At 42.6% G+C, this 16,598-nt stretch overlaps 1 protein-coding gene across 1 annotated transcript in view; it reads right to left on the minus strand.

Annotated features, from left to right (window-relative positions):
* LOC133422365 (myosin-11-like) overlaps positions 1-16,598 on the minus strand; it is a 68,929-nt gene that overhangs the window by 17,569 nt on the left and 34,762 nt on the right. Inside the window, exons 25-31 of the mRNA XM_061712334.1 lie at positions 16,198-16,369; positions 14,752-14,964; positions 13,701-13,845; positions 12,418-12,624; positions 2,859-2,963; positions 2,639-2,791; positions 1,119-1,367 (exon numbers count right to left, since the gene is read on the minus strand). Of these exons, the coding sequence (XP_061568318.1) occupies positions 1,119-1,367; positions 2,639-2,791; positions 2,859-2,963; positions 12,418-12,624; positions 13,701-13,845; positions 14,752-14,964; positions 16,198-16,369 (1,244 nt within the window). The remainder of the gene's footprint in view (positions 1-1,118; positions 1,368-2,638; positions 2,792-2,858; positions 2,964-12,417; positions 12,625-13,700; positions 13,846-14,751; positions 14,965-16,197; positions 16,370-16,598) is intronic.

The following is a 16,598-nucleotide window of genomic DNA, read 5'->3' on the forward strand; positions in this document are numbered from 1 at the left end:
ACCTGAACTTGTTCAGATCTGCAGATACAAACTGGACTTTTAACTGTTCAGATTATGTGAGTTTCTACGGAAGAGTATTAGGGCCAGGCAGGAGAAAAATAAAAATAATATTTTAGAGGAGGATTTTTTTTTCCATTATGCACTTCGAGAAAATTCGAAATTTCGAGATTAATGTTGAAGTACAATTTTGAGAAAAAAGTCAAAATGTCGAGAAAAAAGTCGAAATGTCGAGAAAAAAGTCGAAATGTCCATAAAAAAGTCAAAATTTCGTGAATAAAGTTGAAATGTTGAGAAGATGTTGAAATGTTGAGAAAAAAGTTGAAATGTCGAGATCAATGTTGAAGTACAATTTTGAGAAAAAAGACGAAATGTTGAGAAAAAAATCGAAATGTCAAGAAAAAACTCAAAATGTCGAGAAAAAAGTCGAAATGTCGAGAAAAAAGTCGAATTGTCAAGATTAATGTTGAAGTACAATTTCGAGAAAAAAGTTGAAATGTTGAGAAAAAAGTCAAAATTTCGTGAAAAAATTTGAAATGTTGAGAAAAAAGTCAAAATGTCAAGATTAATGTTCAATTTCAAGAAAAATTTAGAAATATCGAGAAAAAAGTTGAAATGTCGAGAATACTGTTGAAATGTCGAGAAAATGTTGAAATGTCGAGATTAATGTTGAAGCACAATTTCGAGAAAAAAGTCGAAATGTTGAGAAAAAAGTCAAAATTTTGTGAATAAAGTTGAAATGTTGAGAAAAAAGTCAAAATGTCAAGATTAACGTTCAATTTCAAGAAAAATGTTGAAATATCGAGAAAAAAGTTGAAATGTCAAGAATAATGTTGAAGTACAATTTCGTTTGGAAGTAACTGGAAGTTACTCGTGTCATTTGTTGATGTTTTTTTCCAGGATTCTGATTGGCTAGCATGACTTTATCTTCTCGTTACACTGCCCCCTGTAGGTTTGGCTGCTCATAGCACCTTAAAAATGATGGTATTTTTTCAAAACGTAGAGGGGGAAATATCCATTTTTGTAAATACCCGGCTATGTGTAAACGTGGCCTAAACTATGTGAACTTTGCACTAGTTCATGAGAAGTGTGATGACGTCATCAGCCCCCAGACTCCAGACCTGGTCGAACTTCCTCTGCTTCTTGTCCAGGTTGGACAGCAGCGTGCGCTGGCCGTCCAGGTCCACCAGCGCGTCCTCCAGCTCCTGCTGCAGCCGGCCCCGGCTCTTCTCCAGCTTGTCGTGGGCCGAGGCCTTCTCCTCGTACTCGGCCCTGGCGGCCTCCAACTCGCGCTGCAGCCGCTTCCTGCCCTCCTCCTGCAGCTCCAGCGCCGCCGACAGCTCGTCCAGCTTCCTCCTGCTGTCGCTCAGCTGCCGGAGAGACAGACGGACGGACGGGGACAGAGTTCACAAAAGGTCCATACATTCACAGAAACATCTCATCTCACCCTCCGTCCCACAACTGTTGCACAACCTGATGCATCCAACCCAAGCTTTAGTTTTACTTCCATTCCCTAATGTGAGGCCGTCTATAGAAAGGCAAACCTACGTATATGTATATACTGCTTAAGGAAGCGGTCATCTTTTCACATTGATTAAAAGCTGCTCACCATGTTCTATAGATGTTTGATTGAATCTATAATCTCTTTTAGCTTAGTGTCCTGGTTTGGCAACTTAACCCGGCTTAATCAGGCTTAATCAGATTGCGAGGTGGCCAGTGAGCTAATCGGAGCTAATTGGAGCCACAACTCAACTTAGATGCTCTTTAATGTGCAGCTGCAGAGACCAGCTGATCCATCTCAGATGATGCATCTCATCCACTATACGGCCAATCTCATAATTATTATTCATTATTATTCATAATTATCTCATAATCATGAATTTCTATCTCATACTTTTGACTTTCTATCTCAGAATTATGACTTTTCATCTAACAATTTCGACTTTTTAACTCATAATTTCAACTTTCTATCTCATAATTATGACTTTTTATCTCATAATTTCAACTTTCTATCTCATAATTATGACTTTATCTCACAATTTCGACTTTCTATCTCAGAATTATGACTTTTCATCTAACAATTTCGACTTTTTATCTCATAATTTCAACTTTCTATCTCATAATTATGACTTTTTATCTCATAATTTCAACTTTCTATCTCATAATTATGACTTTTTATCTCATAATTATGACTTTCTTGGGGATATTTTTATTTTTAAGGCTAAGTTTTCATCTTATTTTTTTCTTTTACTGGCAGAAATGGGCTTCCATACATATGCTAAGATAAACAACTTGATAATTCACGACTTTACCTCATCTAAATTGAACCTTTTTATAATTTGCTCCATATAGTGTCTCATCTGTAGATATCTGGACGGGGACAGATTCATCCCAACCTCATTTCTGGTAACTATGGCGACCGGTGCTACGGACCTGCCCGCCGAGGGCGGGAGAGCTGGTAACTATGGCGACCGGTGCTACGGACCTGCCCGCCGAGGGCGGGAGAGCTGGTAACTATGGCGACCAGTGCTACAGACCTGCCCGCCGAGGGCGGGAGAGCTGGTAACTATGGCGACCGTTGCTACAGACCTGCCCGCCGAGGGCGGGAGAGCTGGTAACTATGGCGACCGGTGCTACAGACCTGCGCGCCGAGGCCGGAGAGCTGCCGCTCCACGGCCCGCTTGGCCTCCGCCTCCTCGTCCAGCTGCTCCATCAGGCTGTTCCGGTCCTCCTCCGCCTGGCGCAGGCGTCCCGACAGACTCAGCTTCTGGCGCGTCTCCTCCGACAGCAGCTCCTGCAGACGGACGGCCGTTAGTTCGGGGAGTCGGCAACGCCGGGCAGGTGAGCGAGTCGTCCCTCACCTGGGCGTCCTGCAGCTGCGAGGACAAGCCGGACACGTCCTTGCTCAGCTTGATGCTCTTCCCCTCGGCGTCGTTCAGCAGGTTCGTCACGCCGTCCAGCTCCGTCTGGGGAAGAAGGTGAAGAAGAAATAACTGAACTATCTGACCTTCTTTTCCCAGAATTCACCTGATCTGTCTCAATGCCAGCGATGCAGCACAAAGCGCTCTTTTCAACCATGCCTTTGCAGCTCTGTTTGCAGAGGCCGGCACCCGACTTCTGCAGGCTGTGCCTTGTTAGATATCTGTCCTGCAGCTTTGGACCCCCCACTTCTGAGGTAAAGCAAAGAGACGGGGAGGCTGGATACACTACCATAAAACTCCAACTAAAGGCCTGAGCGTTTATCTGCTTAAAGGGATTGTGACATGAAAAACTAATTTTTCTTGATTTTTTGTGTTTAGTTGGGTGTCTTGACATCAATTACACCCAAAAAAAGGGGCGGGGCAATGATTGACAGGAAAGGGGGAAAAGGACGCGTTTTTCACTGTGCAAAAAACATCGTCATAAAAAAAGCCAGGCATGGAGTACTGGAGTGAAGTTTTTCTTGTTACACCCTTTTAGACACATTTGAGGGATATTGGCCAAGACTTTTAATAGTGTTAAAAGCATGTTAAAAATTATGTCACAATACCTTTAAACCGCTCAAATCAATAGGTTTATTAGGGACCCGCCTTTATTTGGGACCTGCCTTTATTTGGGACCCGCCCTTATTTGGGACCCACCTTTATTTGGGACCACTTTTATTTGGGACCTGCCTTTATTTGGGACCCGCCTATATTTGGGACCCGCCTTTATTTGGGACCCTCCTTTATTAGGGACACGCCTTTATTTGGGACCCACCTTTATTTGGGACCCTCCTTTATTAGGGACACGCCTTTATTTGGGACCCACCTTTATTTGGGACCCTCCTTTATTAGGGACACGCCTTTATTTGGGACCCGCCTTTATTTGGGACCCGCCTTTATTAGGGACATGCCTTTATTTGGGACCCGCCTTTATTTGGGACCCACCTTTATTTGGGACCCGCCTTTATTAGGGACACACCTTTATTTGGGACCACGTGCCTTTATTAGGGACACGCCTTTATTTGGGACCCACCTTTATTTGGGACCCTCCTTTATTAGGGACATGCCTTTATTTGGGACCCGCCTTTATTTGGGACCCACCTTTATTTGGGACCCGCCTTTATTAGGGACACACCTTTATTTGGGACCACGTGCCTTTATTAGGGACACGCCTTTATTTGGGACCCACCTTTATTTGGGACCCGCCTTTATTAGGGACACGCCTTTATTTGGGACCCACCTTTATTTGGGACCCGCCTTTATTAGGGACTCTCCTTTATTTGGGACCTTCCTTTATTTGGGAGTTGCCTTTATTTGGGACCCTCCTTTATTTGGGACCCGCCTTTATTTGGGACCCTCCTTTATTTGGGACCCGCCTTTATTTGGGACCCTCCTTTATTTGGGAGTTGCCTTTATTTGGGACCCTCCTTTATTTGGGACCCGCCTTTATTTGGGACCCTCCTTTATTTGGGACCCGCCTTTATTTGGGACCCGCCTTTATTTGGGACCCGCCTTTATTTGGGACCCGCTTTTATTTGGGAGTTGCCTTTAATTGGGACCCGCCTTTATTTGGGACCCGCCTTTATTTGGACCTTGCCTTTATTTGGGACCCGCCTTTATTTGGGACCACGTGCCTTTATTTGGGACCCGCCTTTATTAGGGACCTGCCTTTATTTGGGACGTGCCTATATTTGGGACCCTCCTTTATTTGGGACCCTCCTTTATTTGGGAGTTGCCTTTATTTGGGACCCGCCTTTATTTGGGACCCGCCTTTATTTGGGACCCTCCTTTATTTGGGACCCGCCTTTATTTGGGACCCGCCTTTATTTGGGACCCTCCTTTATTTGGGAGTTGCCTTTATTTGGGACCCTCCTTTATTTGGGACCCGCCTTTATTTGGGACCCTCCTTTATTTGGGACCCGCCTTTATTTGGGACCCGCCTTTATTTGGGACCCGCTTTTATTTGGGAGTTGCCTTTAATTGGGACCCGCCTTTATTTGGGACCCGCCTTTATTTGGGACCCGCCTTTATTTGGGAGTTGCCTTTAATTTGGACCCGCCTTTATTTGGGACCCGCCTTTATTTGGGACCCGCCTTTATTTGGGAGTTGCCTTTAATTGGGACCCGCCTTTATTTGGGACCCGCCTTTATTTGGGACCCGCCTTTATTTGGGACCCGCCTTTATTTGGGAGTTGCCTTTAATTGGGACCCTCCTTTATTTGGGACCCGCCTTTATTTGGGACCCGCCTTTATTTGGGACCCGCTTTTATTTGGGAGTTGCCTTTAATTGGGACCCGCCTTTATTTGGGACCAGGTGCCTTTATTTGGGACCCGCCTTTATTTGGGACCCGTCTATATTTGGGACCCACTTGTAATTGGACCTTGCCTTTATTTGGGACCCACCTTTATTTTGGGAGTTGCCTTTAATTGGGACCAGCCTTTATTTGGGACCTGCCTTTATTTGGGACCCGCCTTTATTTGGGACGCGCCTATATTTGGGACCCGCCTTTATTTGGGACCTGCCTTTATTTGGGACCCGCTTTTATTTGCGACCCGCCTTTATTTGGGACCACTTTTTTTGGGACCCGCCTTTATTTGGGACCCGTCTTTATTTGGGACCCACTTGTAATTGGACCTTGCCTTTATTTGGGACCCACCTTTATTTGGGAGTTGCCTTTAATTGGGACCCGTCTTTATTTGGGACCCGCTTTTATTTGCGACCCGCCTTTATTTGGGACCCACTTGTAATTGGACCTTGCCTTTATTTGGGACCCGCCTTTATTTGGGACCCGCCTTTATTTGGGACCCGCCTTTATTTGGGACCCGCCTTTATTTGGGACCCACCTTTATTTGGGAGTTGCCTTTAATTGGGACCCGTCTTTATTTGGGACCACTTTTATTTGGGACCTGCCTTTATTTGGGAACCGCATTTATTAGGGACCTGCCTTTATTTGGGACCCGCCTTTATTTGGGACCCGCCTTTATTTGGGACCCGCCTTTATTTGGGACCAGGTGCCTTTATTTGGGACCCGCCTTTATTTGGGACCACTTTTATTTGGGACCTGCCTTTATTTGGGACCCGCCTTTATTTGGGACCACTTTTATTTGGGACCTCACCTGCCTTTATTTGGGAACCGCATTTATTAGGGACCTGCCTTTATTTGGGACCCGTCTTTATTTGGGACCCGCCTTTATTTGGGACCCGCTTTTATTTGCGACCCGCCTTTATTTGGGACCCGTCTTTATTTGGGACCCACTTGTAATTGGACCTTGCCTTTATTTGGGACCCACCTTTATTTGGGAGTTGCCTTTAATTGGGACCCGTCTTTATTTGGGACCCGCTTTTATTTGCGACCCGCCTTTATTTGGGACCACGTGCCTTTATTTGGGACCCGCCTTTATTTGGGACCCGTCTTTATTTGGGACCCACTTTTAATTGGACCTTGCCTTTATTTGGGACCCACCTTTATTTTGGGAGTTGCCTTTAATTGGGACCCGCCTTTAATTGGGACCCGCCTTTATTTGGGACCGGCCTTTATTTGGGACCCGCCTTTATTTGGGACGCGTCTATATTTGGGACCGGCCCTTATTTGGGACCCGCCTTTATTTGGGACGCGTCTATATTTGGGACCCGCTTTTATTTGGGATCCTCCTTTATTTGGGACCCGCCTTTATTTGGGATCCTCCTTTATTTGGGACCCGCCTTTATTTGGGAGTTGCCTTTAATTGGGACCCGCCTTTATTTGGGACCGGCCTTTATTTGGGACCCGCCTTTATTTGGGACCCGCCTTTATTTGGGATCCTCCTTTATTTGGGACCCGCCTTTATTTGAGAGTTGCCTTTAATTGGGACCCGTCTTTATTTGGGACCCCCCTTTATTTGGGACCGGCCTTTATTTGGGACCCGCCTTTATTTGGGACCGGCCTTTATTTGGGACCCGCCTTTATTTGGGACCCGCCTTTATTTGGGATCCTCCTTTATTTGGGACCCGCATTTATTTGAGAGTTGCCTTTAATTGGGACCCGTCTTTATTTGGGACCCCCCTTTATTTGGGACCCGCCCTTATTTGGGACCCGCCTTTATTTGGGATCCTCCTTTATTTGGGACCCGCCTTTATTTTGGGAGTTGCCTTTAATTGGGACCCGCCTTTATTTGGGACCCGCCTTTATTTGGGACCCGCCCTTATTTGGGACACGCCTTTATTTGGGACCTGGAGGTCTGATTCGACTCTCTTCCCGTTACTCGTATCATCTTCACACGCTGGTGTCTGATACGCTTGTGAGGTATCCAAGCAACGACTTTAGCCTCTCTTTCTCCCTCCAGCATGCAACCTCTCGCGTTTGCGGTTTTCCGTAACTAACACTCTCCTACTCTTTTGTTGTCCCCCCTGAATTCTGTGCCCGCTGCTTCTCTGGTGTTTTGCACATCGAACTACGTTTAACTTAAACTGAACATCATGTTTCTAGTGAGAAGCCGTGTTGCTGTCCATGGTGCTGAATCCCTTTGATACACAAGCTGCTCATTGTTGCTGTCCGTGGTGCTGAAATAAGTGCTTTTGTCTTTGATACACAAGCCGTTTAACTTCATAACACGTCATCAGTGAGGTCGCTCTAAAATTAAATACATAGTATCACTTTTTAAATCGTTTAAGGTTATTGGTTTGTGTTTAAGTGGGTTATATTTGCATACGTTGGAATATTATACTATATAATATACTATATAAATAGTTACACACTTTTCAATTACTATATTTGCATACAGTTTTTTTTGGCATCCAGAAAAACCATGTTTAAGCCTACCTTTATTTGGGATGTTTAATATAAAAGATATTTTGCCAAACCCGGCGGATAATCGGGCCATTATTTGAAGTTTTTACGGTAGCTTTTATTTCTCCTTTAGAGTTTATAAATGAAGCGACGCATCGCTTTAATCACACTGGTCTGGTCCTGGCCCACAGAGCCGGATCATCGCTGGTGTAAACCTTGTAAACCCGCTGCTATCAATAACGTTTGGATTTAACATCGGCATCGCTAACATTAAACTGCCTTATAAAAGGTTTCATATTTCATATTGTTATTTGTTTGTGTTTAGGCTATATTTGCGTATAGTAGAATATTTTTTTGCCCACTAGGCATACCTGCCAACACTCCCGATTTAAGCGGGAGTCTCCCGATTTTCAACCATTTCTCCCGCCCTGCTCCCGATTTGTAATTTCTCCCGCTTATCTCCCGATTTTAAAGTGAAATGAGTCAATGGTGTTTCACCTGTCGGGGTTCCTGCATGGATGTATTATATTAACGGGTTCCTGACAAACCTGGCAACCAAACCCAAAAGCACTGCCTACGTCCAAGCTCCGCCCCATGGAGCTGCTGCGAAACGTCAACGTCGCCGCCATATTGGATGTGGCAGACTGCGCTGTAAACTAATACAAGTGAATGGACTTATTTTCAAAAAGCGCCTTTCTACAAAGAAATTTACGTTTTACGTCTCATTTATTAATTCACACACGCACTAATATACTTGGGAAACAGTTAGGCACCAAATATAATATATTTAATTTTCTCAGATGGCAAAAATAAGAACTTTATTGATCCCACAGTAATTCATGTTATATCAGCTATAGAGAACAAGGTAGTGCCGAAAAATAATATATCCCCCCTCACAAAAACAAGAAAAATAGAGAAATATATTCTCTCATCAGCAAAGCATTACATAAACATATTTTAAAAATGTCAAGTTACAAAATAACATATTTGAACCATTTTTCAATTTTTTTCAGTTATTTTATTGTTTGGAAAATGGTTCAAATATGTTATTTTGTTATTTGAAAATTTGAAAATTTGTTTTGTTTGAGAAAATGCTTTGAAAAAAAGCTGAGGGAAAAGTTGGTGGAGTATCAAGTCATAGCAAGCATGATCTCCCACAGGAAGAGAGAGTTGAAGGTTCTGGTTCTTCTAGGGAAAGAGGAGAGCTTTACAAATCTGGCATCACTGATGAAGGCGATGGTCTGCATCTCTCACAGCAATGAAGCTCAGAGAAGTCACTCAAGTCAACTCAGCATGGTGGAAAAGATCCTCACAGGAAACACAATGAGTATGGATAATTCTACTCTTTGTGCATTCCTTTCTTGCAGGATAAACCATAGCAGCAGTGGCGTCTTTGCATTAGGGGCCGGTGGGGCACGGCCCCACCAGAGTGCGCAGCTGCGCAGGGGAAGATTATGTGTCATTAAACATAAGTTCATAATAAATTTGTCTCCAATGAAATGTCCGCAGTTTTCATTTGATGCAACTTAATTTGATCTGCTGACACTTTTTGTAGTGTAACTGTGTGTAAATAGTTCGCCCTGCCTGATCCAGCCTCCTCTGTTTCCGCTCGGTGGGGCTCAGCGGAGCTGGCCCCTCTGCCTGTAATGTTGTTAACTGGTGAACTGCTGCGCGCGCATGCGCGTGTACAGCGCACACACTAGCTTGGACAGTGGGGCCGCGAGCTCAGGGCCCCAGAGCGCCTCTCATTGGCTGCTCTGAATTGAAGCAGACGGCGGTCAAACAGCTCACTCTGTGATTGGCTGTTCCCAGAATTTCCCAGAATGCTTTTCGCCGTCATTTGCGGACTGAATAAAAAGAAAACTATTTCTAGCGAGAAATATATATTTTACTTTCATAATATTCACTCAGTGAATGTACATAATCACTCGCTTGTCTTTTTCAAACCGCGCCAGAATAAAGGCTGATTTATGGTTCTGCGTTACACCAACGCAGAGCCTACGCCGAGGGTTACGTAACCTACGCCGTAGGTTACGCGGCGACGCGCGCCTTACGCCGGCTACGTACTTTGATTGATAGGTGACGTTTCATTCTTTCTATTTGAATGAAGTTGATTATTTGGTGAGTGTGCGATTTAGCACTTTATCAATTGAGCAGAAGTTGGAAATAAAATGTTTGGGACCACATCGACCGGATGATTTAACCATTTGTCAAGCCGGAAAAGACAAAACCAGGACATTTAATAAGGAATGGTTCAAAGGAAACTCTGGTTAACCGGGAGCTCGTCAAAAAAGGCGCTCTACTGCTTTCCTTGTGAGTTCCGGTGAGTCTAACAGATTTTTATAGTGGAACTGACCATGTACTTATATTCTTTGAATTATAGTGGACTTTGTGTAATGCGCAACTGGTGATACATGTGTGGGTGTGGGTGTGGGGGGACACAACCTCACGTGGGCTCCCCGACGCTGATGGAGCTGTTTACCTGTCTGTGGTGCTGAAATGGTTGTTTGGCTGTGGTATACTCTGTGTGGTGGCTTTATTAATTGCTGTGTATTGCATGTGCGCCGTACACGCCATGCTCGTGCACGGTCGTGCTTGTGCATTGTGTTTTTATTGTTGTCACGTTGCTGTTTCGATCTTGAGTATTTGATATGAGCTCTTGAACAGTGCCCATTTGGTAGCGCTATTGATATGATAATATATGTCGTTAGATTGGCACTGTTTGTGTGATGATGGCATTATTCAGCTTCAATTTTGTGGTCAAAGGTGCTGTGGTCCCTTCTCTCACTTGATACTGATTGCATAAGATTTTCCAGCATGGCCCCACCAAAATTTACAGACCAAAATCGCCACTGCATAGCAGCCCTGGCCACAAGTATGTGCCCTCCAAGAAAGGGATTGAAGCTGCAAAGTCTGACACCTACAATTACAACAGGTCCTTGGGTGACAGAGGGAACCTGGAAAATTGTACAAATATTGTATTTTATTGCTATTAATACTAAACTTATTTGGCTCCAGGAAGGCTGTAGAATCATTTTGGGAGGTACATTTTAGCACATTTCATTGTAGCTATGGATTTAAAGCTCATTAAAAGTCGCTTTGTTTATATCAGGGCGGGGATGTTGTGAGTGGAGCATTCCAACCTCTACCCCAGAAAATCTCCCTATTTTTCACAGCCAAATGTTGGCAGGTATGCCACTAGGCCTTTATTTGGGATGTTTAGTATGAAAGATATTTTGCTGCATCCGGTGGATAATCGGGACTCGGCCAGTATTTGAAGTTTTACGGTTGATGTCACGGTGATGTAACGGCTTCCTGCAGATCTCAGCTGCTCTTTAGCGGCAGACATTCAGACCGAAGCGTTAACAAGGTGACACGCTGGTGTCACGTCAGAGGTTTTGAGGTGATCATCACTTCAGACTCCCTCAGACATCCTGGTAAGAGATTATATTCCTGTCTCATCTCAAGAATCAACGTCTCTCAAACACACCTGACCTGCTTTACTCAGCTCTGCACTACCTGTGCTGCCGTCGCTCCGTCCTGCATCAAGGTGTCTCCTCGAGGACTGAAGTTAATCATGAACACAGTCTGACACCTACGGAAGAGTATTACGGCCATGTAGGAGAAAAAATATTTGAGAGGGGAAGATTTTTTTTTATTGTGCACTTCGTGAATAAAGTCGAAATTTCGCCTTTTTTCTCAACATTTCAACTTTATTCACGAAATGTCGACTTTTTTCTCAACATTTGGACTTTTTTCTCTAAATTGTACTTCAACATTATTCTTGACATTTCGACTTTTTTCTCTAAATTTCGCCTTTTTTCTCAACATTTCAACTTTATTCACGAAATTTTGATTTTTTTCTCAACATTTGGACTTTTTTCTCGAAATTGTACTTCAACATTAATCTCAACATTTCGACTTTTTTCTCGACGTTTCGACTTTTTCCTCAAAATTGTACTTCAACATTAATTTCGACATTTCAACTTTTTTCTCGACATTTCGACTTTTTTCTCAACATTTCGACTTTTTTCTCAAAATTGTACTTCAACATTATTCTTGACATTTCGACTTTCTTCTCGAAATTTCACCTTTTTTCTCAACATTTCAACTTTATTCACAAATTTTTGACTTTTTTCTCAACATTTCGACTTTTTTCTCTAAATTGTACTTCAACATTATTCTTGACATTTCGACTTTTTTCTCAACCTTTCGACTTTTTTCTCAACATTTCAACTTAATTCACAAATTTTTGACTTTTTTCTCAACATTTCGACTTTTTTCTCTAAATTGTACTTCAACATTATTCTTGACATTTCGACATTTTTCTTGACATTTCGACTTTTTTCTCTAAATTGTACTTCAACATTATTCTTGACATTTCGACTTTCTTCTCGAAATTTCGCCTTTTTTCTCAACATTTCAACTTTATTCACAAATTTTCGACTTTTTTCTCAACATTTCAACTTTTTTCTCTAAATTGTACTTCAACATTAATCTCAACATTTCAACTTTATTCACAAATTTTCAACATTATTCTCAACATTTCAACTTTTTTCTCGACATTTTGAAATTTTTCTCGAAGTGCATAATGAAAAAAGAATCTTCCTATTTCCTATTTCTGTCCTGCCTGGCCCTAACACTCTTCCGTAGACACCTGTACGTGGTTCCCGGGTCGTTATTCGGACTCACGGTCATCTTGGAGACTCGCTCCCCGAGCTCGGCCCTCTGCCGCTCGCTCTCGTTGAAGCGCGAGTTCATCTCGCCCAGCTGACCCTCCACCTTCTTCTTCTTGTGCTCCACGTCCTGCTTGGAGCTGGCGAGGGAGCGCAGGTCGGCGCTCAGGTCCGCCGCCTCCTTCTCCAGGCCCTGCTTGGCCTTTTCCAGCCCGGCCCGGACCTGCGAGGGAGAGACAGGGAGAGACAAAGGCAAAGAAAAAAAGTGTTTGAATGCAAAAAATTATTTGAGACTCAAAAAAATGCAAAAAATGCATTTCAACACTGTTAATCTTTGATTGGAAATGTTTTCTTTGATAGAAGTGAAGTTTTTTTTGTTTGGGCCGTATTATTATGGGTAGGACATTTGTGTCTTTATCATTTTATCAAAAAAGAAGTTGCTTCAAAAAGAAAAAAATATTTTCAATGAAAAAAAATCACTTCAATAAAAAAAAACTTTTTCAATCAAAGAAAAACAGTGTTTGAATGCAAAAAAAATATTTGAGACCCAAAAAATTGCATTTGAACACTTTTTTTGGATTGAAAATATTTTTTTCGATTTGAAGTGATTTTTTTTTTTTTTTATTGAATCATTTTGACAAACATCCCGGCAGTGGGAGGAGCTTCCCCATTGGTCAGACCAGAGTCAGACATGTTTGAGTGACAAGTTTCTACACCAACACCATATTTGAGTCTCAAATATGTTTTTGCATTCAACCACTTTTTTCTTTGATTGAACATTTTTTTTTTTGATTGAATTGAAATTTCTTTTAATTGAAAATATATTTTTTTGATTGAAGCAATCTTTTTTTGATTGAATAATTAAAGGAGCATGAGGCAGGATTGAGGCAGGATTTATGAAAAAAATGTGTATATGTTTTAAGTTTTCTAGTAATAATGTCAGATGAAGCGTTCCAAACCCAAAAGAATGAGTCCTCTAGTGTATCTCTCCTTTGCCTTGAACAGGCTGTGTGCTGCAAAATGTGCTGCAATTGTGACCGGAATTTCCCGCGCTGTCCTGCAGATGTGACGTCACATGACGCTGCATGCACGTTCTCCCCGTTCTCCCGTGCCGTCTTCACTGTTGGCTGCAGTACCCCCGACAGCCGTCGTGGCGAAGGGTGGTGCTAGAGAGTCTCATTTCTTAAAAGGAGCCTCATGCTCCTTTAAGACAAAAATCTACCTCCATGACCTCTACCTCCTTTTTTTGCAAAGCTCTGGGGGGGCGGGAGCTGCTCTCCGGAGCCGGGGGGAACTCACCCGCTTGGCCTGCTCCAGCTGCTCGCTGAGCTCCTCCACCACCTGGCCGTGTTTCTGCCTCAGGTCCTGCACCTGGGCCTCGTGGCTCCGGCCCTCGTCCTCCAGGTTCTTCTTCAGCAGGGCCACTTCCTGCTCCCGCCGCGCCCTGATCACACGACCACAGGTTGTTCAGGCACGTCTCCACTTACGCAGACGACGCTGTGGTTTATCTGCGGGTAGGGCTGTAACAATATATCGTGCCACGAAATATCGCGATACAAAAACATCACGATATGTGTCGTGGAGGTGACAAAGTATCACGATATTGGGTTATTAATATTAATCTATTGTGTTGACTAGTAACCGCGGACCAAAATCTTCCTCCGCTCAATCAAAAAATTGATTGACATACCAACAGACGGCGGTAATTTTATTTTATTTTAGTTTTTTATTTACTTAGTTGTTGGTTTTTTTTTATTTATTTATGTTATTTGTGAATTTATTTCTTGGAAAAAGGGGCAGATTAGATAAGATTTTTCTTCTTTCTGCTCCCTTTTCATTCACAATTTATGAACATTTGTATTTGTATTTGTATTGAATTGTTTGTTTTATTTTTTGGAATGAAATAAAGAATAAAATGAAATGAAAAATGAAATGTATTTATTTACTTTTATTTATTTATTTATTTAATTTTAGTTGTTAAATTTCTGGAAAAGAAAAAAGTCAAATCATACATGAGAGAAACTATTCAGTTTGTGGCTAAATATTTGTACTTGCAAACCTGACATTTACTTTTAGTTCAGTTTGTGGAAAATGGTTGGCCTGGCTTTCTCTTTAAAACTTAAACAGTTATAAAGCATTACAAACTGTAACAATAGGGCAAACGCATAGCATTGTTTTGTATTTTGTGTCTTTCAAATAAAAGACAATTTTTTTCAGTCACATGTTCCTCATTCAAGGTTGTTAAAATAATACTGCTATAATATCGTGACCTCAATATCGTGTATCGTATCGTATCATGAGATTAGTGTATCGTTACAGCCCTATGTGCGGTTTATCTGCGGTTACCGACCGTAGTTCCTGCTGGGCGGCCGTGGTGTCCAGACTGTCCTCCAGCTCGGAGCGGAGGGCGTTCAGTTCCTCGCCCAGGTCCCGCCGGGCGGCCTCGGTCTTGGCCCTGGCCGCCCGCTCCGACTCCAGGTCCTCCTGCAGCTCCGAGATCAACGCCTCCAGCTCCCGGATCTTCTTCAGCGCCGCGGCGCGCTGCCCGCCCTCCTCCTCCAGCCTGTGGACCAGTGGAGTCTCTGTCAGACTGTTTCAGTTTCAGTTTTAGTCTAGTCCAGGGGTCGGCAACCCGCGGCTCTAGAGCCGGCCTGGTGGCTCCTGGAGCTTTTTCAAAAATGTTTGACCTTTTTTTTACTTTTTTTTCTTCTTTTTTTCCCTTTTAATCTCAACATTTCGACTTTTTTCTTGAAATTTTGACTTTTTTCTCGACATTTCGACTTTTTTCTCAACATTTCGACTTTTTTTGTCACACAAAGACACATTTTAGCAGAGTTTTTATTTTGTAATCTACATTTTAGTCTAGTTTTTATTCCTCTATGACAGGGGGCGGCAACATCGAGCCGCCCTAGTGGCTCCCTGGAGCTTTTTCAGAAATGTTTGACCTTTTTTTCTTCTTTTTTAAATTTTTTCCTTCTTTTTTTTCTTTTTTCTCTTTTTTTCCTTTTTTTCTTTGTTTTCTTCCTTTTTCCTTTCCTTTTTAAACTCGATATTTCAACTTTTTCTCGACATTTCGACTTTTTTCTCAACATTTCGACTTTTTTCTCAAAATTGTACTTCAACATCAATCTAGACATTTTGACTTTTTTCTTGAAATTTTGACTTTTTTCTCGACATTTTGACTTTTTTCTCAAAATTTTGACTTTTTTCTCAAAATTTTGACTTTTTTCTCAAAATTGTACTTCAACATCAATCTCGACATTTTGACTTTTTTCTCGAAATTTTGACTTTTTTCTCGACATTTCGACTTTTTTCTCGAAATTTTGACTTTTTTCTCAAAATGTTTACCTTTTTCTCAACATTTCGACTTTTTTATCGAAGTGCATAATGAAAAAAAAAATCTTCCCCCAGTTATAACTAATATAGAAACATGCAGCATGTGTTGCCTTCATTCTAAGACTTCTCATTTTTTGCGGCTCCAGACATATTTGTTTTTGTTGTGTTTTTGGTCCAATATGGCTCTTTCAACATTTTAGGTTGCCGACCCCTGCTCTACGATATTGCATTATATATTTAATTATCGTTATCGTCACATGACCAGCATTTTCGCTGTGTCTCGCCTCGTTTTCCTCAGGTGATAAAGGTTCGTTGACGACGATATTTAGTCATAATTTTCGTTGGCGAATGCATCTTTAGACATGTGTATGAAACGTCGTTCAGTCTTCATCATGGTTGTTCTGACGGCTGATCCTGGATCCGTGCAGGTCAAAGGTCATGGTGATGAGCTGCGTCTCACCGGGCCTGCGTGGCCTGCAGATCCTCCTCTTTGGCCGCCAGCTGGGCTCTCAGCTCGGCCAGCTGGGCCTGCAGGTCGTTGCACTGCTCGTGCAGGTCGGCCAGCTCCGCCTCCACCTTCCTCTTCGCCTTCTCCACGTCCTGCCGAGCTTTCTCCTCCTTCTTGTAGCGCTCTGGAAACACAAGCGACCAGAGGTGTCAAGTAACGAAGTACAAATACTTTATTACCTTACTTAAGTAGAAATTTGGGTTATCCATACTTCACTGGAGTCATTATTTTTCAGACGACTTTTTACTTTTACTCCTTACATTTTCACTCAATTATCTGTATTTTTTACTCCTTACATTTTAAAAACAGCCTCGTTACTCTATTTCATTTCGGCCTTTAAATAAAAACTATCC

Source organism: Cololabis saira, chromosome 21 (assembly GCF_033807715.1).
Source record: "Cololabis saira isolate AMF1-May2022 chromosome 21, fColSai1.1, whole genome shotgun sequence".
Classification (NCBI taxonomy): Eukaryota; Metazoa; Chordata; class Actinopteri; order Beloniformes; family Belonidae; genus Cololabis; species Cololabis saira.